Source organism: Scylla paramamosain, chromosome 7 (genome assembly GCF_035594125.1).
Source record: "Scylla paramamosain isolate STU-SP2022 chromosome 7, ASM3559412v1, whole genome shotgun sequence".
NCBI lineage: Eukaryota > Metazoa > Arthropoda > Malacostraca > Decapoda > Portunidae > Scylla > Scylla paramamosain.
Genome location: NC_087157.1, coordinates 21,940,203 through 21,965,615, shown reverse-complemented (window position 1 = coordinate 21,965,615; position 25,413 = coordinate 21,940,203). Strand labels below are relative to the sequence as shown.

At 41.0% G+C, this 25,413-nt stretch overlaps 1 protein-coding gene across 4 annotated transcripts in view; it reads right to left on the bottom strand.

The window, feature by feature from the left end:
• The window catches only part of LOC135102203 (serine/threonine-protein kinase atr-like), a 479,415-nt gene that overhangs the window by 44,640 nt on the left and 409,362 nt on the right, over nucleotides 1–25,413 (bottom strand). For all 4 annotated transcript variants that reach the window (XR_010269589.1, XM_064007031.1, XM_064007033.1 and 1 more), the window contains 3 exons: nucleotides 14,557–14,729; nucleotides 14,252–14,395; nucleotides 13,801–13,958 (listed from right to left, as the gene is read on the bottom strand). Coding sequence is in view for 3 of the 4 variants with exons in the window: in XM_064007031.1 (XP_063863101.1) it covers nucleotides 13,801–13,958; nucleotides 14,252–14,395; nucleotides 14,557–14,729 (475 nt within the window). In the remaining variant the exon portion in view is untranslated. The remainder of the gene's footprint in view (nucleotides 1–13,800; nucleotides 13,959–14,251; nucleotides 14,396–14,556; nucleotides 14,730–25,413) is intronic.

Sequence of the window (25,413 nt, the reverse complement as noted above, 5' to 3'; positions counted from 1 at the left end):
TTAAACTCAACAGAAGTGTAAAACAAGCAAAAAGGTTTGGAGCAGATGTGACCCCACTAGAAGAGCTATGTAAGTTAAATGCCATAAACCTAGCTAAGATCATGATAGACAAGATGCACCCATTGCAAGAAAACTATTTATATCTGAGATTGGGCAGAAGATTAAGAGAACTTGTACAGAGATTTAGGAAAATGTTTGTGCCCATGAGCATAAAGATGATAAAGCATCATGTAATTAACTGAAATGTGTAGTTAATTCTATAAGTCTTTTAAAGTGTGCAATTGTATTTTACAGAATAGTTTTAAGATTTCACAGTAGAGATTAAGCTTTTAATTTTTAGTAAAGGAGCTCCACCTAAGGAAAGTTTCTCTTATATGTACTTATTAAAGACTAAATAAAGTATATATTATTATTACTATTATTATTATTACATTTATTCTTTCTATTTTCTCCCAGTTCTTCCATCCTCCTCCTTTACCCTTCCTCCACTTTCTTATCCCATGTACTCTCCTTCACCAAGTATGTCCCTTCCTCCTCTTTTTCCTTTACTCTCCCTTCTTGTTTCATCTCATCTCAAACCTCCCCCCCTCACCTCTCCTCTCCCTTATCTGTCAGAGATAAGGGACAAGGGAGAGGAAGGGGGAGGGAGGGAGGGAAGGAAAAAGAGAGAGAGAGAGAGAGAGAGAGAGAGAGAGAGAGAGAGAGAGAGAGAGAGAGAGAGAGAGAGAGAGAGAGAGAGAGAGAGAGAGAGAGAGAGAGAGAGAGAGAGAGAGAGAGAATTTTATTAGTAGTAACATTTGTGCATAGTGTACTGCTGCTTCAACTCTACACCTATAGGCCTAGGCTTACAGGCCTATAGTAATTACTGTGCATTAGATGCACAGTAATTACTAGATAATTTTTTTTTCAAGAAAAAAGTGCATCTAATGAGCCAGCAAATACAGTACATATAGGGTGTCCCATGAGAAAAGTCATGTTCTTGAAATGAAAGATCAAAACATTTTAAGTTGGAAATATTCTATGGTGAAATGCTTTTAATGGTATGGTGTAGAAGTTCCAGAATAAAATTAAATAACACCATTCAACTGAATGCACCACTGCCCTTGGGTGCCATGGCCATCTTGGCTGTCCATGTGACACAAATATTTGTATATTGGCAGCTGTGTTAACATGTCACCACTCACCTCTCTGATTTTGTCTCTTTATTGGTCTTTGTATACAGCATTTTGACATTATGACAGCTCTGTCTTCTTCTTTGGTCTCTTCTGATTTTCTGGGAGAAGAATTTTCTCCACAGGAGACCAGATCATAGTCAGGAGGCAGTTGGAACTCAGCCAGTCTACTCCCCTAATTCTGATGTGGGCATGAACAGTGATCCTGCCAACTATAAATACCTGCCAAAGCATGATTCCCATGACCCTAGACTAGACTCCAGAGTTTATGGCCAAGGTGTTCAGTCACCAGAGGAAGTTGCAGGTCAAGAGAGAAAGAGAGCAGACCTCGCTCCTCTTCAAGTGGCTCTTCCCCTTCTGCCTTGGGAGCCTCAACCTTCATCTTCAGCAGGGTAAAATGGGGTTATTTCCCCAGATTTGCTGCTTCTTCTACTGGCTCAGGAGATTCAACCTCACAGATATTTACTGAAGTTGTTCGTACTGATTTGCTGGTTGCTATGGCAGGCTCATCTTCCTCCATTTTGCCCACTCAGTGCCATTTTGCCTTCTCTTTCAGCTTTCCCCATTTCTCAGCCTAAACAGCCTAGAATCCAATGACAACCATAGTTGTGGTGACATAGTGGGCATGAAGTTACTCCAAGCCAATGTACTGGAGGATGGGTCCAGCTGGGAAATGGGGGAGGGTTCTGGGGTCAGTGTAGGTTAAAAAGATAGTGGGCAGACCCTGGCCCACACTGGCCACACATCCAAGCATCCTCCCAAGGGTGTGGTGTGGCAGCATAAGCATTTGTGTCCTGTGGTGGTGGGACCAGTTTCCCATCAATGCCTAGGTCACCAGTCTTTATGGGATGTGGCAGAGACAGGGGACAATTGGGAAACTATGCTATCTGACACCAGTCTCAGTCTCAAGGCCCAGGATGAGGCCTGGCACACAAGTGGCAACAGCTAAACATGTCCAACCACTACAACCATTGGAGGATATTAGAGCTGAGGCAACAGCAGGACCTGCCCCCTTATCCTCCAATGTCCATGGTGGGAGAGAGAACCAGCAACAGAAACCCCTCTTCATGTTATCCTTCTAGCCACAACTTTTCTATTCTTACTGGGGCAGGTAGCCACCCTCTGCAGTTTGCATGCTCCCAGTTGTCACATAGGGTGTGTGTAGCACCAGGAGTGACGGAAGAGCAACATGAGGATCACCTTCACCATCTTCACCAAAGGGACAACCCTTCTCGGCAAGAAGGTGTTTGTTTTGAAGCCTGGCCCAACTATCATCAGCACATGAGACAGGGCTGTTGAGTCACTGGAAAAGGGGGGCCAATCAATGGGATATCTGACATGTTACCTCTAAAGGAAGTTCCATCGCTATTACAGGGTGCATGACCAGCCACACCTAGATCAAGCGGCCAAGGTATGGTCTTACCTCTAAGTCGAACAAGCTCTTTATGAAGGTGAAAAAAGATTGGTATGGCACACCTGGAGCAGGAAGATGCAGAATTTCACTGCATGTGAGCTTTGAGGTCTTTCTCACTTCTGTGAGACAGCTTCCTTCCCTCTGCACTCAGAGGCCTTGCTTGATCAGCCACAGCCCTGGAAAACATCAAGGTCATGTGTAGGGATTCCTTCCTGGCAAGCCTTCCTTCTTCTTTTGATGCAACACTTTTGGAGGAACTCAGAGTCCCCCCATGGATTCCAATCTCCTTTTTTATGATAAGGTTGTGACGAGTCATCAAAGCTGCAAAGGACAATGCCACATTGTCAGGCCAACAACAAGCAATGAGGAGATTAGCCAAGCCTAGTCCCCCAGAGGGTATGCCTTCAATGCCAGATTACTCTAGATCCACCTTCTCAAAGCTTGCTTCATCCTCCACCCAGTGTAGAGAGCAGAAGCTGGAACCCTAGAAGCACCAAGCCTTGGGTTTCATGTTGCATGGCCAGTCTCAGGCTAAGAGGGGGTGGTTTTTTCACCATTGATTCTCTCAACTCTGGCTGTCATCACTGCTGCTTGTCTTGCCCAGCATGTTTCACAGTGGCGAGAGATAGGTGCAGAGGAATGGGTTTTGTTGGTCCTGAGGGACAGGTGCAGGATTCTCTTCACTCTTCGTCCACTGCTCTCCCTCATTCCTAGTCCCTTCAGGTTGTACCAGATTGGGTTGGAAAAGTTTATAGCCTTGACCAAGAAGTCTGGCGTTTGTGAGACATGGGTGCAGTAGAACAAGTGCTCAAGGATTTGGGGGTTTATAGTCCCCTGTTTATGGTCCCCAAGGTGTCAGAGGGTTTTTGCCTGATTCTGGATCTCTCACAGCTCAATAAATTCATCCACACCACCCATTTCAAGATGGAAATGGTTAGAGTAGTGATGGCAGCCTTACAAGACAATAACTGGATGGCTTCCTTAGATTTCAAGGACACATACCTGCAGGTTCCAGTTCATTGGGACAGCAGGAAGTTTCTGTAATTTTCCTGGCAGGGAGTGCTTTTTCAATTCTGAGCTCCATGCTTCATACAATGGCTCAGCAAGTTTTCACAAGGGTGATGGCTCCTGTCTCAGCAGTTTCACTGTTGGGGATTCTGTCTGCTCAGATAACTTGATGACTGGCTAGTTCTGGTGGGGTTGGAGTGGGAGGCAAAGGAGGCAATCCAGGAACGACTCTCCCTTTGACAGAGCTTGGGCATCGTACCCAACCTAGAAAAGTCCGCTATATCTCTGACTCAGACAATGATCTTCTTAAGGACGGTTATCCACTCACACTCCTTGAAGGTTTTCCAACTTGCACACATCTGGACAATCTGCAGGCCTATCTTGAGTCATTGCTCAGCTCCAGTTCCCCTCCAGTGAAAAAGTGGTTAACCTTGCTAGGGTATAAGACTTCTCCTGTGACAAGATGCCACATGAGGAGTCTGCAACTGCAGCTAAACCAGTCATGGGAGGGATTTGCACCTCCCAGACTTCCCAGTAATGTAGGACATGGAGATCATACAGGACATTCGTTGGTGGCAGCTGGAGGAAAATCTTAAGGGCTTCTTAAGGGCTTAAGAACTTCTTGTTCACAGATGCATCCATGGAAGGCTTGGGCATGTCCCTCCTCCAAATTTTGGCAAGTGGAGACTGGAGAGAAATGGATGCTGGACTTCATATCAATCTTCTAGAGCTCAGGGTCTCCAACAGTTTGAAAGCACTGTAGCTCTGTCCTTGGACAACTCTATGGCACTTGCTTGACTGGCCAAAGAAGGGGGCACTCATTATGTTTCCTCAGATGAGGAGGCCCAGGTCATCTTAGTCTGGACAGAGTCTCACGATGCTCATTTGAAGATGCAGTTTATCAAATGTTCTGGCAGGCTGTTTGAACAGGTGACATCAGACAATCTCCATGGAGTGGACTCCACACCAAGAGGTGTGTTACCAGCTACGGAAACTATGGATGTTCCCCCCTCATAAACTTATTTGCCACTTGTCTAAACTTTTGCCTACTGAACTTCATCTCTCTATACCTGGATGTCATGGCAATCACAACAGGTACCTTTCTGTGCCCATGGGATTACCAAGAAATGTATGCTTTTCCACCTTTCCTACTGGTCAGATAAGTCCTGAACAAACTCCTTGTGTCAAAGGAGACACACCTCACCCTGACTGTCCCATTTTGACTCAGACGGAAATGGTTTCCTTTCCTGACCTTTGGAAGGCAACAACAGACATGTTAAAGCATCTACCTCCCTGTCCTGACCTACTACATGAACCACACGTGCAATGTTTGCACTGAAATTCCCACACACTTTCTCTAGTCGCATGGTGATTGTCCAGTGATTCCTTCACCACAAGAGCTTGTCTATAAGAGTTTTGAAGTACCTGGCCAAGTCTCAGTGATATTCCACTGTTGTGGACTATCAAGTTAAGTGGAAGAGATATCAATGGTGGTGCAAGCAAGCAGGGGCGTACCACATCTAACCCTAAGTTCACTGACTTTTTGCTGCACCTGAAGCAGGAGTGCAATTTTCCATCTTTGGAGATCAAGGGTTGATAGGCCTTTCTCAGTAGTGTTTTCTCTCTCAAGAGGTGTGACCTATCTAGGGAGCCAGAACTCCAAGAGTTGATCAAATAATTTTCCAGGAGCAGTTTTGAATCTTGGGTGGGCCCCATTCATGAAATGTGGATGTAGATCTTAAAGCCTTGAGCAAGCTTCCATTTGAACCTCTGCACAAGGCATCTTTCCAGGACTTATCAAAAACAACTCTCTTCATGGTGGCCCATGCAAATGCCAAGAGAGTTGGAGGGCTACAAGCCTTATCAGTTTTGACTGCTATGCATGTGAAGACTTACTTCTCTCTTATCTTCCAGACTTCACAGCCAAGATGTAGACAGAGAGAAATTTAATCCCTAGAGAATTTCGTCTTCGTAGTCTCACCTCAGTTGTGGGTCTGGGAGAGAAGGAATGTCTGCTCAGTCCAGTCAGAGCCTTTTTCCACTATCAATATATAATGGCATCGTAACTGGGTTAGTAACTAGAGCAGTATATTATGTTTGGTGGACAAATCACACACTTCACTCATACACCTGATTTCCTTTCATGGGCATGACCCTCTGCTTTATCATTGTAGTCAGCCTAATCTGTGTGGTGAAGATTAAATGTGAAAAATAGTATTTTTTATCCTAAAATACATTTTTTTACTTACCTGCATCATACATAGGAAATACCTCACCCTCCTCCCTGCTTCATATCTTTCATAATGAACATTGGTGTGTGCAAGCATGGCCAAGATTGCTGAGGCACCCAGGAACAGTGGTGTATTTCATTTAAAGGTGTTATATAATTTTGTGCTGTAGGTGCAATTCATATTTGGGACAGAGCCTAAGCTATGTGGGTTTTTTTTATGTAAGAGGACCACTGGCCTATGGAGAGAGAGAGAGAGAGAGAGAGAGAGAGAGAGAGAGAGAGAGAGAGAGAGAGAGAGAGAGAGAGAGAGAGAGAGAGAGAGAGAGAGAGAGAGAGAGAGAGAGAGAGAGAGAGAGAGAGAGAGAAGGGTGCACTTGATGCCAGTTCCAGTGGGTCAGATAGAATAATAAAAAAACAGGATAAGTATCTTGAAACCTCCATCTTGGAAGAGTTCAAGTCATAGGAAGGAGGAAATACAGAAGCAGGCAGGGAATTCCAGAGTCTACCTGAGAGAGGGATGGATGATTGAGAATACTGGTTAACTCTTGCATGAGAGAAGACAGAATAGAGATGAGAAAAATAAATTTTGTTCAGGGAGGCTGTGGGAGGAAGGGAGGCATGCAGTTAGCAAGATCGGAAGACCAGTTAGAGTGAAAATGGTGGTAAAAGATGGCAAGAGATGCAACATTGTGGCAGTGAGAAAGAGACTGAAGACTGTCAGTTACAAGAGAGGAGCTGATAAGATGAAAAGCTTTTTATTCCAACCTGTCTAAAACAGCAGTATGAATGGAACCCCCCATATATGTGGCCCCTGTACAGAGTTAGCAGTTGAGAGGGAGTGGGTGTGAGAAAAATTGGGAGATGGTTCAGAATGCCTAACTTCACAGAAACTGTTTTAGCTGGAGATGAAATGTGAAGTTTTCAGTTTAGATTATAAGTAGAGGACAAACCAAGGATGTTCAGTGTAGAAGAGGAACAGTTGAGTGTCACTGAAGAGGAGGGGATAGTTATTTGGAAAGTTGTGTTGAGTTGATAGATAAAGGAATTGAGTTTTTGTGGCATTGAACATTATTAAGTTTGCTCTGTCCCAATCAGAAATTTTAGAGAGATCAGAAGTCAGGGGTTCTGTGGCTTCCCTGTGTAAGCTGTTTACTTCCTAAAGGGTTGGATGTCTATGAAGACGTGGAAAAGTGCAGTGTGGTATCATCAGCGTAGGAGTGGATAGGAAAAGAAGCTTGGTGCAGAAGATCATAGGAAGAAACTTAGGAGAAGAACAGTGACTGTCTACTACAGAAGGAATAAAATGGTCGTCAGAAAGGAAATTTTAGATGAAGTTGCAAAGGGAAGGATAGAAGAAGTACGAGGTTAGTTTAGAAATCAAAGGTTTGGGCCACACTCAATCAAAACGTTTTGATATGTAAGGCAACAACAAGAATTTCGTCAAAATCCCTAAAAATGGATGACCAAGATTCAATAAGGAAAGGTAGAAGATTACCAGCAGAGTGGCCTCGATGGAACCCATACTAATGATCACATGGAAGGTTGTGAAGTGATAGATGTTTAAGAACCTTCCTATTTAGGATATTTTTAAAAACTTTAGAAAAAGCAGGAAATTTTAGCAATAGGACAGTAATTTGAGGGATTAGAATGGTCACCCTTTTTTAGGAACAGGCTGAATGTAAGCAAACTTCCAGCAGGAAGAAAAGGTAGATGGTGATAGACAGACTGAAGAATTTTACTAAGCAAGGTGTAAGCACAGAGGCACAGTTTTGGAGAACAACAGGAGGGATCCCACCAGGTACATAAGCCTTCTGAGGGGTTAAGGTTGGTGAAAGCATGGAAAACATCACTGCGAAGGATCTTAATGGGTAACATGAAGTAGTTGGAGGGTGGAGGAAAGGGAAGAACGAGCCCTGAATAATCCAAAGTTGAGTTTTTGGCAAAAGTTTGAGCAAAAAGTTCAGTTTTAGAGATAGATGAGATGACAGTGGTGCCATTAGGTTGAAATAAAGGAGGGAAAGATGAAAAAGTAAAGTTACTGGAGATGTTTTTGGTTAAGTGCCAGAAATCATGAAGGGAGTTAGATCTTGAAAGATTTTCTATTTCTATTAATGAAGGAATTTTTGGCTAGTTGAGAACACCTGCCTTGATTCCAGGCAGAAATATAAAGTGCACAAGATTCAGGTGATGGAAGACTCAAGTACCTTTTGTGGGCCACCTGTTTATTATGTATAGAATGAGAACAGGCTGTGTTAAACTAAGGTTTGGAAGGTTTAGGGTGAGAGAAAGAGTGAGGAATGTATGCTTCCATGCCAGATACTATCACCTCTGTTATGTGCTTAGCAAACAGAGACAGGTCTCTGACATGGAAGTAGAAGTCATTCCATAGAAAATCAACATAATACCTCCTCAGGTCTTAATTAGCAGAGGCAAACCTCTGCTTTGGGGATCCTGGGAAAGGATTGGAGTGAAAAGACAAAATACAGATATGAGGCTGTGGTTGGAGGAGCCCAACAGAGAAGATAGGGTGACAGCATAAGAAGAAAGATTAGAAGTAAGGAAAAGGTCAAGAATGTTGGGCGTATCTTGAAGACGGCCAGGAACATGGGTAAGGTGTTGCAGTAATTGCTCTAGGTCATGGAGGATAGCAAAATTAAAGGCTAGTTCACCAGAATGATCAGTGAAGGGAGAGGAAAGCCAAAGCTGGTGGTGAACATTACAGTCTCCAGTAATGGAGATCTCTATGAAAGGGAAGAGTCAGGATGTGCTCCACTTTGGAATTTAAGTCGTCAAAGAATTTTTGGTAGTCAGAGGAATTAGGTGAGAGATATCCAGCATAGATAAATTTAGTTTGAGAGCGACTATAGTCGTAGCCAGATAGTAAAAAATTCTGAAGATTCAAAAGTGTGGGCATGAGAGCAGGTTACGTAGTTCCAAAAAGTGCCCAGTACTGACTGGCTGTGACTCTAGCTACAAGAAGGGGAAAGGATCTAGTAGGTGCAAGTGCACCTTTAGTGCCCTAGATCCTACTACCTATGTGCCTTTATTCTTTTCCATGATGTTGTGGGAACAGTAAGTACCAATCTTATCCTCCTCCCTTGCTTCTTTAATTCATACCACACCATGCAACACCACTCCATTTCCACTCCCTTCTACATCTCTTGCAATTCTATGGTCTTTCATGTGTATCTGCCACATTCCTGCTACATCTATTCTTCCCTTCCTCAAACTTTTTATACTTCTCTTCTCTTTCCAGATGCATTAATTTTGTTTACATTAAATAAGGCCACCCTCAACACCACCCTCCCCCACACAAGGGGAATGTGGAGTCTCTGTCTCTGCCCATAGCTATATTGTACTCACAAGGGGACCATCAGCAGCTAGCAAGACTAGTATAGTGCTAGTGCTCTTCCTGGAAGGACATGAGCCACCAGATTGTCTATTTAAAAGTTGTTCAATAAAGTATCCCTTTGTAGATCTAGTGTCTTAATAAATGGAATTCATAAAAATGAGAAAACTAAGGTAAAATAGATTCAAATGAATAAAAACACCCTACTAGTGGTCACAGCAGTTCTCTACCCAATTGATTTTACCTTGCTGTGTGTAATAACATGATGCTTCTCATGAAGGTGGTAATGCACTAAGATACTCCTACATATAAAAGTACACCTCCTGCCAATTTTTTTTTCCAAACCTTTGCACAGTAGAAATGAACTTGAGTTAAACCTTACTGGTTATGATACTGCTGCTGTACAAAGCTACTATCAACACTTGATAAGAACATAGAACATAAGAACATAAGAAATAAGGGAAGCTGCAAGAAGCGACCAGGCTTACACGTGGCAGTCCCTGTATGAAACACTCCTACCTATTTCCATCTGTTATCCCCATCCATAAACTTGTCTAATCTTCTCTTAAAGCTCTCTAGTGTCCTAGCACTAACTACATGATTACTGAGTCCGTTCCACTCATCTACCACTCTATTTGAGAACCAATTTTTTCCTATCTCCTTCCTAAACCTAAATTTTTCAAGCTTGAACCCGTTATTTCTTGTTCTACCCTGGCTGCTGATCCTAAGAATTTTGCTTACATCTCCCTTGTTATAACCCTTATACCACTTAAAGACTTCTATCAGGTCCCCTCTTAACCTACGTCTCTCTAGAGAATGTAAATTTAACCGCTTCAACCTCGCTTCGTAAGGAATACTCCTCATCCCCTGTATCCTTTTAGTCATTCTCCTCTGTACTGATTCTAATAGACCTATATCTTTCCTGTAATGTGGGGACCAGAACTGCACAGTCTAGATGAGGTCTGACCAGCGCCAAGTATAATTTTAATATTACTTCCGGCCTTCTACTTTTAACACTCCTAAAAATGAATCCTAGTACCCTATTTGCCTTGTTTCTGGCTTCTATGCATTGTTTCCCTAGACGGAGTTCAGAGCTAACTATAACTCCTAAATCTTTCTCGTACCCTGTACCTACCAGAGTTTGGATGTTTAATGTGTACCTATTGTGTGGGTTTCCTCTACCTACGCTAAGCACTTTGCATTTATTGATATTAAATTGCATTTGCCATCTATCCGTCCATTCATTCATTCTATCTAAGTCTGTCTGCAAGGCGATGGCATCCGCTTCTGACCTAATTAATCTACCTATCTTTGTGTCATCCGCAAATTTACTAACATCGCTACTAATTCCACTATCCAAGTCATTGATATATATTAGAAATAATAATGGCCCTAATACTGATCCCTGTGGCACCCCACTAATGACATGACCCCACTCGGATTTCGAGCCGTTTATTAGCACTCTCTGTCGCCTGTTACCAAGCCATGACCCTATCCAACCTAACACCTTCCCATCTATCCCGTGCGCCCTAACCTTTCTCAGGAGCCTTTGATGGGGCACCTTGTCGAATGCTTTACTAAAGTCCAGATATAAGATATCATAACTATCACCATTATCTACTGCCTCGTACACCTTACTGTAAAAACTTAACAAGTTTGTCAGGCAAGACTTCCCCTTCGTGAAGCCATGCTGTGACTGATTTATCAAGTTATGTTTGTCTAAATGTTCCCTAATGTTCCTGGCTATTATTGACTCTAACATTTTACCTACAACTGAAGTTAAGCTGACAGGTCTATAATTAGACGCTAAAGTTTTATCCCCTTTCTTAAAGATGGGTACTACATTAGCCTGCCTCCACATTACTGGTACCTCACCCGACTCCAGTGATTTCCTAAAGACAGAAACTAACGGCTCACTAATAATCTTTTTACATTCCTTCAGTACTCTGGGATATATTTCATCAGGTCCTGGTGACTTGAACTTTTTTAGCCTATCTATCTCCTGCTCCACTATCTCCCTAGTTATGGAAATATCCGTCAGCTTCTCATACTCATCTGCTCTAAACACCTGTTCACTATCTGGCATATCCTGCATGTTTTCCTGAGTGAAGACAGTTAAAAAATAATCATTCAGAAGTTTACTAATCTCCTCCCCAGAACTAACCAGCTCCCCATCTGCTGCCTTTAATGGACCTACAGTATCCTTATTTTTCGTCCTGTATACCTGATAAAATCCCTTGGGGTCCGTCTTCGCCTGGCTGGCTACCTTTAATTCATAATTGTCCTTAGCTTTCCTCGTTAACTTCCTGACTGTTCTAACTAATTCATTATACTGTGCCCTTAAAACTTCCTCACCTGCCTTTAATCTCTTATATATACTTCTCTTATGCCCTATATAATGCTTTAACCTAGCAGTCATCCATTTAGGGTCATTTTTTTGTGATCTTATTGTTCTATACGGGATATTTGCTAACTGACCTGTATGAACTTTATCTACGAAATATTTATACAATTCATCTACATTTACTTCACCTAATCTCCTCATCTCGTTCCCTACCATCCTCTCCCCTCCCTCATCAACTCGCCTCGACCTTACCTCTCTCATTTCAGCATGACCTGACATTCCAACATACTCACACCTATCTCCCCCCTTCCTCTTTCCTCCTCCCTTCTGGAGCCTCACCTCACCTCCCTCATCCTGCCTTATCTCTCTGAACTCCGTCCCTGACCTGACCTCACCCTGCATCCTTTGCCAGTCCACTCCTTGGAGGTACCTTTTCAATTCTTCAAAATCTGCTCTCCTAAAGTCAGGTATTTTACTAGTGTTTTTATTTCTAACAGTTTCTTCCCATTCTAGATTGTACCTAATTTCCCTATGGTCACTGTTACCTAGCTGTCCTCCAACCTCTACCTGCGTGACTGCTTCCTCCCTGTTAGTAAGAATTAAATCTAGAATATTATTCCCCCTTGTGGGTTCTACGACTACCTGTTTTAAAAAATTATCCTGAATTACCTTAAGGAATTCCTCTGCTTCCTTGTTACCCACAATCAGACTCCAGTCGATATTCCTAAAATTAAAATCTCCTACTACACATACCTGACTGTACCTGCCTGCTCTATTTAATTCCTGCCACAGTGAGGTGTTAATTTCCTCTGTACTGGTCGGTGGTCTGTAAACTACCCCTAGTACTACTGACTGCGATCCTTCCTTAATATCTACCCATATCGACTCTGCTTTGTTATCTGTTTTAATTCTATTGTTCATACAGCACTGTAATGTGTCCCTAACGTATAACGCGACACCTCCTCCTCTCCTGTTTTCTCTATCTTTATAGAACATTGTATACCCATCTATCTTAACCTCTGGATTAAATACTTTTCCTGACATATCTAACCAAGTTTCAGTTAAAGCAATGATATCAAATTTCTCTACACTCGCTATTCCTCTAAGCAAGTCTATTTTATTCAGAATACTTCTACAATTTGTGTAGTAAACACTTAAGCTATTTCTCACCATCCCTAAGCTAGCTTCCTTTCTAGATTTAACTAATTTGCCCCTTGCCTTCTCCTCACTATCCCTTCTTCCCTCCCGACTAACGAAAAAAGTGCTGGAGTGCAGTTACCTCCCGCTCGAGTGTTTCGGCCAAAACACGAACACCCTGGCGTGACAAATGCACTCCATCCCTGGCGTACAAGGTGTCCCTGCCATAGAAAAGGTCCCAGTTGTCGATGAACGTCCATCCATTACTCCTACAATGATTCGCGAGCCTGCGATTCACTGTAATAGCCCTGGACAGCCACTCAGCACCAACTCCCCTCCTCGGCAAGACACCACATACCACGGGGATCCCACCCTTGTCCCTAATCCTGTCCAAAGCCTGTCGAAACCTCCTGATAAGTTCCTCACTCCTGACCTTACCAAGGTCATTCCCTCCCGCACTGAGAAAAACAATGGGCTTGGTCCCATCTTTTTCCAAGCACGTGTCTAGCCTATCAGCTACCTTCCCTATCCCGGCCCCCGGCAAACACACCCTCGACCTACGCTTCCTATCCCTAGCACAGAACGCACTATCTAAGTGCCTAACCTGACTATCACCAAACACAAGCACTCTACCTTGGGGCAGGGTAACTGCATCTGCCCCCTCCTTCTTGCCTCCTCCAGCCCTGTCCACCTCCTTCTCCTTCCCCTCCTCCAGCACATTGAAGGGATTCTTCGTCTCCACGGAAGGTGCCCTGAGCACCTTCACCCTCTTGGCTCCCCTGCACACAACCGACCACTGCTCCTCCGTCGCCTTACTAGGTAAGGTGACGGTGGGGCACGACCCTCCCACAGGTGCTGAGATCCTCTCATAGAACTCAGCCTGCAGGTCTGAGATCCTCTCACGAAACTCAGCCTGCACCTCCGAGATCCTTCGATGGAACTCAGCCTCCACCTCTGAGACCTTCGCAATGAAGGCCTCGAGAACAGGAGAACTAACACAACCTGTCGACTCAGCAACACAAGGCGCCATGTCTACACTAGCCAGCTATATTAGCGTCAGGTCACTGCTCACTAAACACGTCCGTTCACTAGGTTTAACATAAATCAAGTGTCATCTTCATACTAAAGGGAAGCCTTTTTTCTTGCCTGGGAAATGGATTATGTGATTTTATGTCGATGTTAGCTGATGGAAGGGTCACTGCCATTTGATGCTGCAGAGGTAGCATAATGTTGGAGAAGGAGGAATCAGCTAGTAGCCTGGGGAGTGAACGGAGGAGGTTGTTGAGGCTGACCTGTGGAACACCCTGGTGAAAGACAATCTAATTAGACTCTCATATCCTGCATTACTTAATCCTGGGTTGGAATCATGGCTGCAAAGTACTTACTGTCAACCAATATTAACTTCATATATCAATGAATAAAAATAAAACAATCATGAATATAGATGATGTGGATGTCTGCACCTAGAAAACATTATCATTCCAATAAAATGGCAGCACATATGTAGAGTAACATCATATCCATGCTACATTAAACTGAATGAATCAACTACAAGCTTGGTCAAAACTAAAGCCATTCATATTATTCATATTCCTACCTTTTCAATGGGTTTATTAGAGAGCTCCAGAAATTTGTCTGCCAACTTGGTTGCATCAGCAATGAATTTAGACAAACTTGGATTGATCTTCTTTGCTGCTTCAAATATTTCTGAGCATCTTGCTACTCTCATGTGGTATGATGACTGCAAGTAAATACTGTTTATAGAATAACAAGAAACATGTAAAAGAATGTACCATGTATAAAATCTTTGGAAATGATGCCAAACATACAGAAATATGTACATAAATCAAATGTGATAGTTTATCATTTGAAACACAAATGGAGAAACAATATGATTCAAACCTTTGAGACAGCAACCATGTGCCACATTGCCTGCTGTGGAAAGGTGCTCAGCATGGTAGCAATTATTTTGCACAGTTGCTTGAAGACATCATTATGGGAGTGACAGATGCGAGAGATAAGCTGGGGCAAGGCTGTCAGGAGCATATAGTGGGGCAAACGATCCACCATTGATCCTGATATAAATCAATAAAAATTTGAAAGCCATTGATTGATATTCAGTAAACATAATTTATGAAGACATTATACATTCATGTGTCACTCCTGTCCATATAAGAAAATTCTCACTAAGCTCTCCCTCCCTCCTCAAACATACTCTTATCTTCATTCCTTCCAACAATTCCTCTCCTATACAATAAATCTAAGAACATTCCAGAGAACTTATCTATGCTTTTCTATATGTTCTTGAAGGCTGTACATGATTTTATTACTTCTCTACTTATGGCAGGATGACAAAATAAAGCTGTAACTACTGTTACTCTAATTCATGATGCAAATAACTAGATTATTTTTTGTCATGAATTAGATGACTGACATTAAGTATTGGAGAACAGTGCTAGGTAAACAGTGGAATGGATGAAGAGATAGAACAGAGGGTTCTGAAGATTAGGCATTTTATATGATCACTCGCAAATCAAGAAAGGGAAGAATGTGTCTATGGATGTAAAAATAGATTTAAGAAATAAATGTATGCATTAGAGACACAGACATGGAACAGTGCACAATAATCAAGAGTAAGCTTTGGAAATGAACAATCTGAGAGAGGCATGTAGAATGACAAGATGGAAGGATAAAGCAATATGGTATAAATGCTTGTGCAAGTGGCATAAATTGTGGAGTGGTGGAGTGGGTGGAAAAAAAACACACTGAGATAGTATGACCAAACAGTGAAAAATGGATTGATGCAGTTTTTAGACAAAAAATTATTTTCTAGGTATCAGTTTGGATTCAAAAGTGGAAGATCATGTATAACAAAGCTATTAATTTTCTATTCAAGAGTAACTGACACTGTAGGCATGAATGGATGGATTGTGTATATTTAGAATTAAAGAAGCCATTTGACAAGGTAAACTGGAAAAGGTTGCTATGAAAGTTGAATCACAGAAGTGATCTGAAATGAAAGTTACGAAAATGTGTGGAAGATTATCTGAAAAGGGAGATGAGAACAGTGATTAAGGATCAAGAATCATCACAGGGTAAGACTGAGAGCAGTGTTTCACAGTGGTCTGCAATGGCACCAATCATGTTCTTAAGGATGCACAATGACATACAATAGGGAAAAGACAAGCACATAAGTTTATTTGTAGATGATGCTAAGATATTAAAAATCATGTTAACAAGAAGACAGTGAAATATTACAAAGAAATAAGATATTCAAATGGAGCCTAAGATGGGTAATGGAGTTTAACTCATAGAAATGCAAAATATTAAAGTTTGGCAAGAGCAAAAGAAAACAGTTAAGGTATCTTCACTAATGGAGACACATTAGCCACAAGGGATGGAGAGAGAGAAAAAAAAAAAAAAAAGCTGGGAGAATAAATTCCAAGAGAAGGCAGTTAAACTAGTATGTGATACTTTTCTAGAGTACCAGGCTTGTAACTCCAAAAAATAAAGAAATGTAGGGGGATCTGAGATTTCCAAGCCCAAAGCTACAAAATTTAAATTTTTTAAAGCTTATATTTTCATATTTCTCTTACCATTGTTACAATTTTTACTACAAGAGGAAAGGGCATGCTGTGACCCTAAACTCAGAAATGAACCAAACAGGAAGAGAGAGAGAGAGAGAGAGAGAGAGAGAGAGAGAGAGAGAGAGAGAGAGAGAGAGAGAGAGAGAGAGAGAGAGAGAGAGAGAGAGAGAGAGAGAGAGAGAAATAAATAAAAAATAAATAAATAAAAAAAGAATAAAAATATATAAATAAATAAATATCTATTAGAGGGAGCTTGACATGAGGAGGAAATGAAGAACTAAAAATTGCATACACAAATGTGAATGGTTTACTGTCAGTGATCTCTGAGATGAAGGCAAGAGAAACCAGGCATAAGGGGAATAACAGAGACTAAAGTAACAGGAAATTTAGAAACCCTGAACATTTGCACTAGTGATTATAGTCATAACTGGTCACAGTTGATCAAAAAGTCAAATTTGTAAGCTGTTAATTAGTTAACCAACTAGTTAAATTCGACAATAAAAGAATCAGTTAATTTGTCTAAACTGCAATGGAGGTTGATGATAACTGTTGTTACAACCAGATTCAGCCTCTCTTATAGCTGCCACTAACTCGGGTCAGCTTCCCTAAGCCACCTCCTATGTGGCTTACTGCAAGGCACAAATACACTTGTTGGTCATCTACAACTATCAAATCTCTGAGGCTGCCACTCGTTTTCACCCACCAACTGAGAAGGGAGCATAACAAATGCCAACTTAATTCTCTAAGCTGGAAAGAATCAATAAACCACTTTCTAGGGAACAGACAGTATAGATAATATACACACACACAGAGTGAAGGTAATACCCTGTTGGACAATCTACCCACAGTAACAGAGCCACCCACTGTCCAACAGAAATATTACTCACTCTGGCCCACTGTCAGTATATTTACAATATTCCAGTAGACAGACTCCCACCTCCTATAAGACTGATGAAAATCTGGGAAGAACTTAGATAACTGTAGCCTAGTGCAAATTATGGCAAAATTTGATGCTGGTGGGCTGTTTTTTTTTGCAGTTTTTTATCTGTTTCTAGTAAATTACAAATTGTCTTTGAGGTCAAGATTCATAAAACATGTAGCTGACTGGCAAGTGACAAGAAAAATGTTTGCACTCAGCTGCTAGTGATACAAATTTTTGCACTCAGCAGCTAAAGATGATCCTTGACCTCCTTTACAGCCTGAGTCTAAGTCACTTGTTGTCCAGTGACTACCCCCCACCTCTCCCCCCTTCCCTCTCCTTATCCTTGCTCATGTCAAGTCAAGACGGGAGGGCTTATTCTCCTGTCAGTTAAAGCCACCTGCACAAGGACTTCCAAAAGTGAATTTCCACATATGTCTACGATATTTGAACATAATAAACAACTCTTGAGTTGTGAAAAATGAAAGATTATAAAACTGAAGGGGGAAATAGTTATAGGTATAGGCTAAAGATACATTTATATCTCTCTCCTATTGCACAGCGCAATAATTCTTAAGGTAGCATTTCATTTATTGGTATCAATAACTTATTCAGTATCAGTGGAAACTTGGTTAACAAATTCCTTCCTTTTTCATACAAAGTGGTTTTTCAAAAAAAATTTGAACTCATAACTGCTTCAGTTGCTGTACCATTATTCTGTTCTTGAACAAAGTTATTTGATTTCAAATGTTGAAAGACAAAGCAAAAGCTGCCGTTTATTACTAATTCATATTTTCTATAAATATTTCCTTCATTTTTTATATATTTGGAAGAGAGACACAGTGTGTGAGACAGTAATTTAATCTTTGAAAAAAGGTAAATGTGATCCTGTTGAAGAGCCTCAATGTAAACAAACTGTCTTAGCTAGCTCAGGAATAATCCTGCCTCCCAAGCCACCTGTGGCTCTCTTTATGACCCCACAATGTCATCATTAGTGTGCACAACTGCATTTTCCCAATAGCTTTTACCAGCACCAATATGTCTAAGTGTTATGATCACCTTCATTTTGGCAGTAAGTGGGCTGCTCCCCTCTTTGTCACTCTGTAAGGCTTTCCTCACTAGATCAATAAGAAACAGAATACCTACACAGTCAAAACATTATCTTCTGATGAGTTCTATGTCTCTAAGTTCATTTAATACATCCTTTCTGGATAAATAATTTTTAAGCTAGAGATATTGTGAAGCAGCCATCTTAACAGTGGGAGCATCTGCCATAAGCTGCAAAGATGGGGTGGACAAGTGTCTGGGAACAGATTAATCCATTTCACACTGAATATATTAATTTCTTTTTTGGATAATTATTAGGTATATGGCATTGCTTATTAATAATTAGGGATTTCTGAGCAGTACGTTGATATGATATTGTTTTAAGTTAACTTATGTTAATTTTAGAAGAAAAAAAAAACATGCTGGGTATAATACCTTAATGTTATTTATTTTTATTTTTTATCTTTTTTTGTGGAAAAGGAAATTGCTCTGGCTGGATCTGGCAGTTTTTGGGGAAGGAATACGGCAGGTTGGCAGTCCCCAACCAGGCAACTCTGCAGACAGTATACAGCAGGATGTGTGTGTGATGGCAGTGAGAGCCACCAAGGAGTCTGTGGTGTGTCCTGTTGGACTCAGTGCTGTGTGAATGTGTGCACAAAGCTCTACACAAACTCTAAAAAGTAAGTGCTGTGGTGCCACTGTTTAAATGAAAAGACACAGCAACATATTCCTAAAATTCCTCCAGTAATCCAAGGAATAACAGTCCTATAGTGACTTCCCTTACAAACTGTGCATTGTTTTTTTTTTTTTTATGTAGGATGGACACTGGCCAAGGGCAACAAAAAATCTAATAAAAAAAAAATGCCCACTGAAATGCCAGTCCCATAAAAGGGTCAAAGCAGTGGTCAAAAATTGATGAATAAGTGTCTTGAAACCTCCCTCTTGAAGGAATTCAAGTCATAGGAAGGTGTAAATACAGAAGCAGGCAGGGAGTTCCAGAGCTTACCAGAGAAAGGGATGAATGATTGAGAATACTGGTTAACTCTTGCATTAGAGAGGTGGACAGAATAGGGGTGAGAGAAAGAAGAAAGTCTTGTGCAGCGAGGCCGCAGAAGGCGGGGAGGCATGCAGTTAGCAAGATCAGAAGAGCAGTTAGCATGAAAATAGCGGTAGAAGACAGCTAGATATGCAACATTGCGGCAGTGAGAGAGAGAGGCTGAAGACAGTCAGTAAGAGGAGAGGAGTTGATGAGACGAAAAGCTTTTGATTCCACCCTGTCTAGAAGAGCAGTATGAGTGGAACCTCCCCAGACATGTGAAGCATACTCCATACATGGACGGATAAGGCCCTTGTACAGAGTTAGCAGCTGGGGGGGTGAGAAAAACTGGTGGAGAGATCTCAGAACACCTAACTTCATAGAAGCTGTTTTAGCTAGAGATGAGATGTGAAGTTTCCAGTTCAGATTATAAGTAAAGGACAGACCGAGGATGTTCAGTATAGAAGAGGGGGACAGTTGAGTGTCATTGAAGAAGAGGGGATAGTTATCTGGAAGGCTGTGTTGAGTTGATAGATGGAGGAATTGAGTTTTTGAGGTTACATTCATGTTACTACATTTCCCATAACAAGTAAATGAATTGTATATACTAACTTGACTGAAACTTTCTTTCAAGCCCATTAATATAACACTACCATAAATGAAATGTTCCTACTGCTGGCAAGACGAACAGCCAAGTAGGGGAACAGAAGTTCAGTTCTGATAAAGTTTTAATGAAAGCATTGGCAGCTGTAACTTTACTGAATGTTCCCTTTGTGTCTGACACCAGAATGGAGGGGGCAGTCACATCCTCTCCTTTAAAGACAACTCTCTCCCTTCACACAACTCTACATGCACCTAATTACATGCACACCCTGCATTCAAAATAAAAAATGACCGTATATGTGATCTTTTTACTCAAATATGCCAAAAAAGTTACCCTTGTGTGGTATATGCCAAAGATACAGTTATGTATTTATTTATTTTTTTGTCTTGTCCAATACTGACTGTAAACTCAACAATATGATCCTTTGTAGTCCATATCTCTGCTTATAATATGTTGGCAGAAAATACAAAGTGAACATATAACCAGCATAAAAGTTGGTAAAAAAAAAAAAAAAAAAAAAAAAAAAAAATATATATATATATATATATATATATATATATATATATATATATATATATATATATATATATATATATATATATATATAAAATTAGAAAAATAAAATTATCTACATCATCAGTCTTGCTTAAGGACAGTTCACACAGAGCAAATTCTAGCAAAATGTCATTGGAATTGTCATCAATCAAATTTTACCAAGATTTATTTGTTACTAGTGAACAGAGAATATAAAACTACACCAGTATATGCAAGTGAAAAAGTCAATTCTTCCACTGATGTTTTCTAAATGCTGAGCATTTTAAGCATTGATTATTTTTTCTTCAAATTATTGCCTTAAACTTATGGTGCACATTATATGCAGGAGTGCATTATATGCCACAAAATACAGTAGATATGGCAACTACAGTAAAATCCCTCTCATCCGGCATTTTAGTATCCGGCAGCTTCAAGTATCCGGCACATTTTTCCCCGAGCTTTAAAATCAATAAAAAATCAATGTGTACTCATAAAATCAATTAAAATTCCTGCGCGAGGCATACTTTGTCCCCTCGCCACCAGAGCGCGGGTGGCTGCTTCGCGCCACCCGCAGCCCACTGCACTGTGTTTACTCAGTGACTCAGTCCCGCGTGTGCACTGTTTATCGCCTGACGCCTTCATCATGCCTAAAGTTGTAGAAAAGAGGAAGCGTGTTGTGTTTACACTTAAGCAGCTGATCAGATCAGATGCTGATTAAGATCAGCTGATCTTTGTTATGCTAAGATGCGTGAGTGTAGGGTGGTGATTGTGGACATAATTTCACTTCTATCTGGTATGTCGGCAGTCCTGTTGATGCCGGATAAGAGGGATTTTACTGTACTATACAAGCCTTGGAATCCCCATTTGGGGAGAAGACCTCAGATTGGACTGCTCTTCTGGTATTGACACCTCCCTCAACTTTTTCTTCATTAACTTCAGCAACATTCGGAGCTTTAAATCTAATTTTCAACCTTGCCTAATTCCTCTAACTATAAAGAATTCTTTGAGTATTTAACTTCGCTGCAATGTTGCATTTCTAGCTATCTTTTACTGCTATTTTCATGCTAACTGCTCTTCTGATCTTGCTGACTGCATAACTCCCCTCCTCCCGTGGCCTCGCTGCACAAGACTTTCTTCTTCCTCTCACCCCTATTCTGTCCACCTCTCTGATGCAAGAATTAATCAGTATTCCCAATCCCCTTCCTCTGGTAATCTCTGGAACTCCCTGCCTGCTTCTGTATTTCCACCTCCCTATGACTTGAATTCCTTCAAGAGGGAGGCTTCAAGACACTTATCCTTTAATTTCTGACTACCACTTTGGACCCTGTTTGGGGACTGGCATCTCTGTGGGCCTTTTTTAATTTGGATTTTGTTGCCCTTGGCTGGTGTCCCTCCTACATAAAAAAAAAGTGGAGCACATCCTGACTTTTCCTTTTGAGGAGATCTCCATTCTTGGAGATTTCAATGTTCACCACCAGCTTTGGTTTTCCTTTCCCTTCAATGACTACCCTGGTGAATGAGCCCTTAACTTTGCTATCCTCTGTGACCTAGAGCAACTGGTGCAACACCATTCTTGTATTCCTGATTGTCTTGGAGATATGCAAAACATTCTCGACCTTTTTCTAACCTTCAATCCAGCTTGTTTTGTCACTGTTGGGTTCCTCTGCTCACAATCTTATATCTGTATCTTGTCCTATTGCTCCAATTCCTCCTTAGGATCCCCCAAAATGGAGATGTCTCTGGCATTTTGCCAGAGGAGGTATTTTGCCTGAGGAGGTATTGTTCTGATTTTCCTTGGAAAGACTACTGCTCCTGTGTCAGAGACTCATCTCTGTGTGCTGAGTGCATGAGAGGTGATAGTGTCTGGTATGGAGACATTCATTACTCACTATTTCTCTTGCCCTAAACCTTCTAGATCTCAGTTTAATTCAACCTGTTATTGTGCTATACATGATTGAGTGGTGGACCTCAAAAAGTACTTGAGCCTTCCACCACCTGAATCTCATGCAGTTGATATTTTTGCCCAGAATCATGCCAGATCTATCCTCCAACTAGTCAAGAGTTCCTTCACCAACAGAAATTGTCAACATTTTTCTAGATCTAACTCCCTTTGTGACCTCTAGCATCTCATGAAAAATATCTCTGATAACTTTGCTTCTTCATCTTTCCGTCCTTTATTTCAACCTGATGGCATAAATGCCATCTCCTCTATCTCTAAAGCTGAACTCTGCTCAAACCTTTGATAAAAACTCTACATCAGATGATTCAGCACTTGTTCCTCCCTCTCATCCAGCCTTTGACTATTTCATGCTACCTATAATGATCCTTCACAATGATGTCTTCCATGCCCTCACTGGCCTTAACTCTCTGAAGACTTATGGGCCTTATGGGGGCCACTCCTATTGTTTTCCAAAACTGTCCTTCCATGCTTGTATCTTGCCTAGTCAAACTCTTCCCACTCTGTCAACATCTATCTTTCCTTCTTGCTTTAAATTTGCCTAGATTCAGCATGTTCTTAAAAAAGGGTGACCACTCTAATCCCTCAAACTACCATCCTATTGTTTTAATTTCCTGTCTTTTTAAAGTTTTGAATCTATTCTCAACAGGAAGATTCTTAAATATCTGTCACTTTATAATCTGTATTTGATTGCCAGTATGGGTTCCGTCGTGGCTGTTGTACTGGTGATCACCCGACTTTCCTTACTGAGTTTTGGTTATCCTCTTTTAGAGATTTAGGAGGAACTTCTGCTGTTACCTGAGACATATCAAATACACTTGATAGAGTCTGACACAAAGCTTTGATTTCCAAGCTACCCTTCTATGGCTTCTATCCTTCTCTCCATAACTTCATCTCAAGTTTCCTTTCTGATCGCGCTTACTGCTATGGTAGATGGTCACTGCTCTTCACCTATTAATCCCTTCACTATGATGATGCATGAGGCACAGCATTGCCCACCCATACAACCACCAGGTGTTTCACTCTTGTGTGTTCTACACATTGAGAATTTGAGACTCATTTTCTGATATAGGCACAGTGGGATGGCCTTAATATGACTCATTCACTGAGATCTCTGGTTCCACCCTCTTCACTTGTCAGCCAATCATAAAATAAAAAAAAAATAATATCAGTACCACCTATATGGCAACTTCCCTTGCTGTCAGTGGGGTTAAGTAAGGATGCATCACTCTCCAGCCACTTTCTGTCTTTGATGGTGATAAGAAATTGTCTATTTTCCTTACATTATGGATGATCTTTCTGATAATAGCAGGGATGAATACATCCCAGATGTGGATGACAGTGATGATGCTGATTCTTGTAGTGATGAGGAGACTGATGGTCTTGAGGTTGAGATGAGGGAGGTTGATCTCAGATGTTTTTTCTGATAAGCATCCTGATTCATCATCGTAGTTTCTGTCTTAATCTTCTGGACTGAATCCTGCTCTTGGGGACTCATCACTTATATCTTTTTCTGATGCATTCAAACTTTCCTTTGATGATGAAGCAAATGTGACTGGGTGAATGAGAGAGCTACCCGGGTTTTGCTGAACTTCCAAAAATAGATAGTCGTGTGAACAAAATTATTTAGTGCCCTGTCACACATGATAACATTTCTTGCTCTTACTATGGCAATGGGTTTGATGCTTATGTCTAGAATGGCACATTACTTGAACATTGACATTATTTTTTCTTGCCTTGCTGTGTTTTGTAAGCAAGTTATGCATTGAGATAGTTTTTTCAGTATTGTGAAACTTAATGAATATTTACTGTATAAGGTAATAAAATTGGATCTTTTATCAGCCATATCAATCCTTTCCTCTACTAAATTATTGCAGTTGCAAAATTATTGAGGTTCTTAGCAAATTCTACAATATTTAATTTGAATCAATCATCATACTCCCATTTTTTTACAGGTCCCATGGTGGACTTTTTTTATGTTTTCATTGCTACAGTGAGACCACAGCAAGGCTGGTAATCAACAGTGTAGCCAGGTGAGTCCTTGGCTCTGTAACTAGCTTTGTACATGGACAGGTAAGGCCTTGTCTCCACTGAACTGAGGTTAAAGTACAAGAGTGGTGAAGTGAACATCACTATGTGTAAGATCAGCAGACACAAGGAAGTAATGTTTGATGGAAAAGACAGTCTGTACAATTGTTTCCCACTGCTCATGGTGGTAATAGGATGGCACTGTAGTGGACCCATAGTTTAACAGCTGGCTGCTTGGTGTTGGTGGCACTACTAGCACACCTTTTCCATTTCCTCAGCCATCTCCACAACCAGACACTTCTGTTCCCACAAAGGTAACTGGACAGAGACAAAGTCCCTCTCTCATTTTTAAGTGTTTAAGGAGCATTTATATATACTCAAAAGTTATTCTGATGACTTCTGCATCACTAGAAACGTTCAGAACATCCCTCTTGAACAGTTTTGGGGATGTTGTTGTAGCATGTAACGCCAAATTTCAACTTACAGTTGGTAATGGGTAAGGTACCAAGCACAATGGGGAGTTTTCAGAATTAGTGGTTGTCACCAGGTGGCAGCACAGACACAAACTCTTTTCTCACATACAAGCAATATCAGATATACCTACAGTGTTATTCTATTTACATGAAGATGCAATGGGCTTGTATAATATATTTTTCTACGTAATCCCTTCTAAGTAGTAACACAAGTAAAATCAAACTCTTTTCATGAACAAATGTATATAAGTTGATTTTCTATCGAATCGGCATTTAGATTTATTTGGTCATCTTAAGATTTCTAAATGAATACACTCTTGATTGGAAATGTCCTAATCTAGACGACAGTAAACATAAAGGCAACATGTCTGTGACAGTCAAAAGTCCAAATTACATAGATCTCCTTCCTAGTTTATGGAAACGACAATTTTAATAAAAAAATTGGCAACTTGAGTATTCTGGCGATAGTAATGCTATCTCTAACCAAATAAACACCTGACTCGGCCGTGCTGGTTGAACTTAAGAAACACTTTGTTGGACAAGAAGTTGAATGTTGCTGCGGTGCCCATCTCCA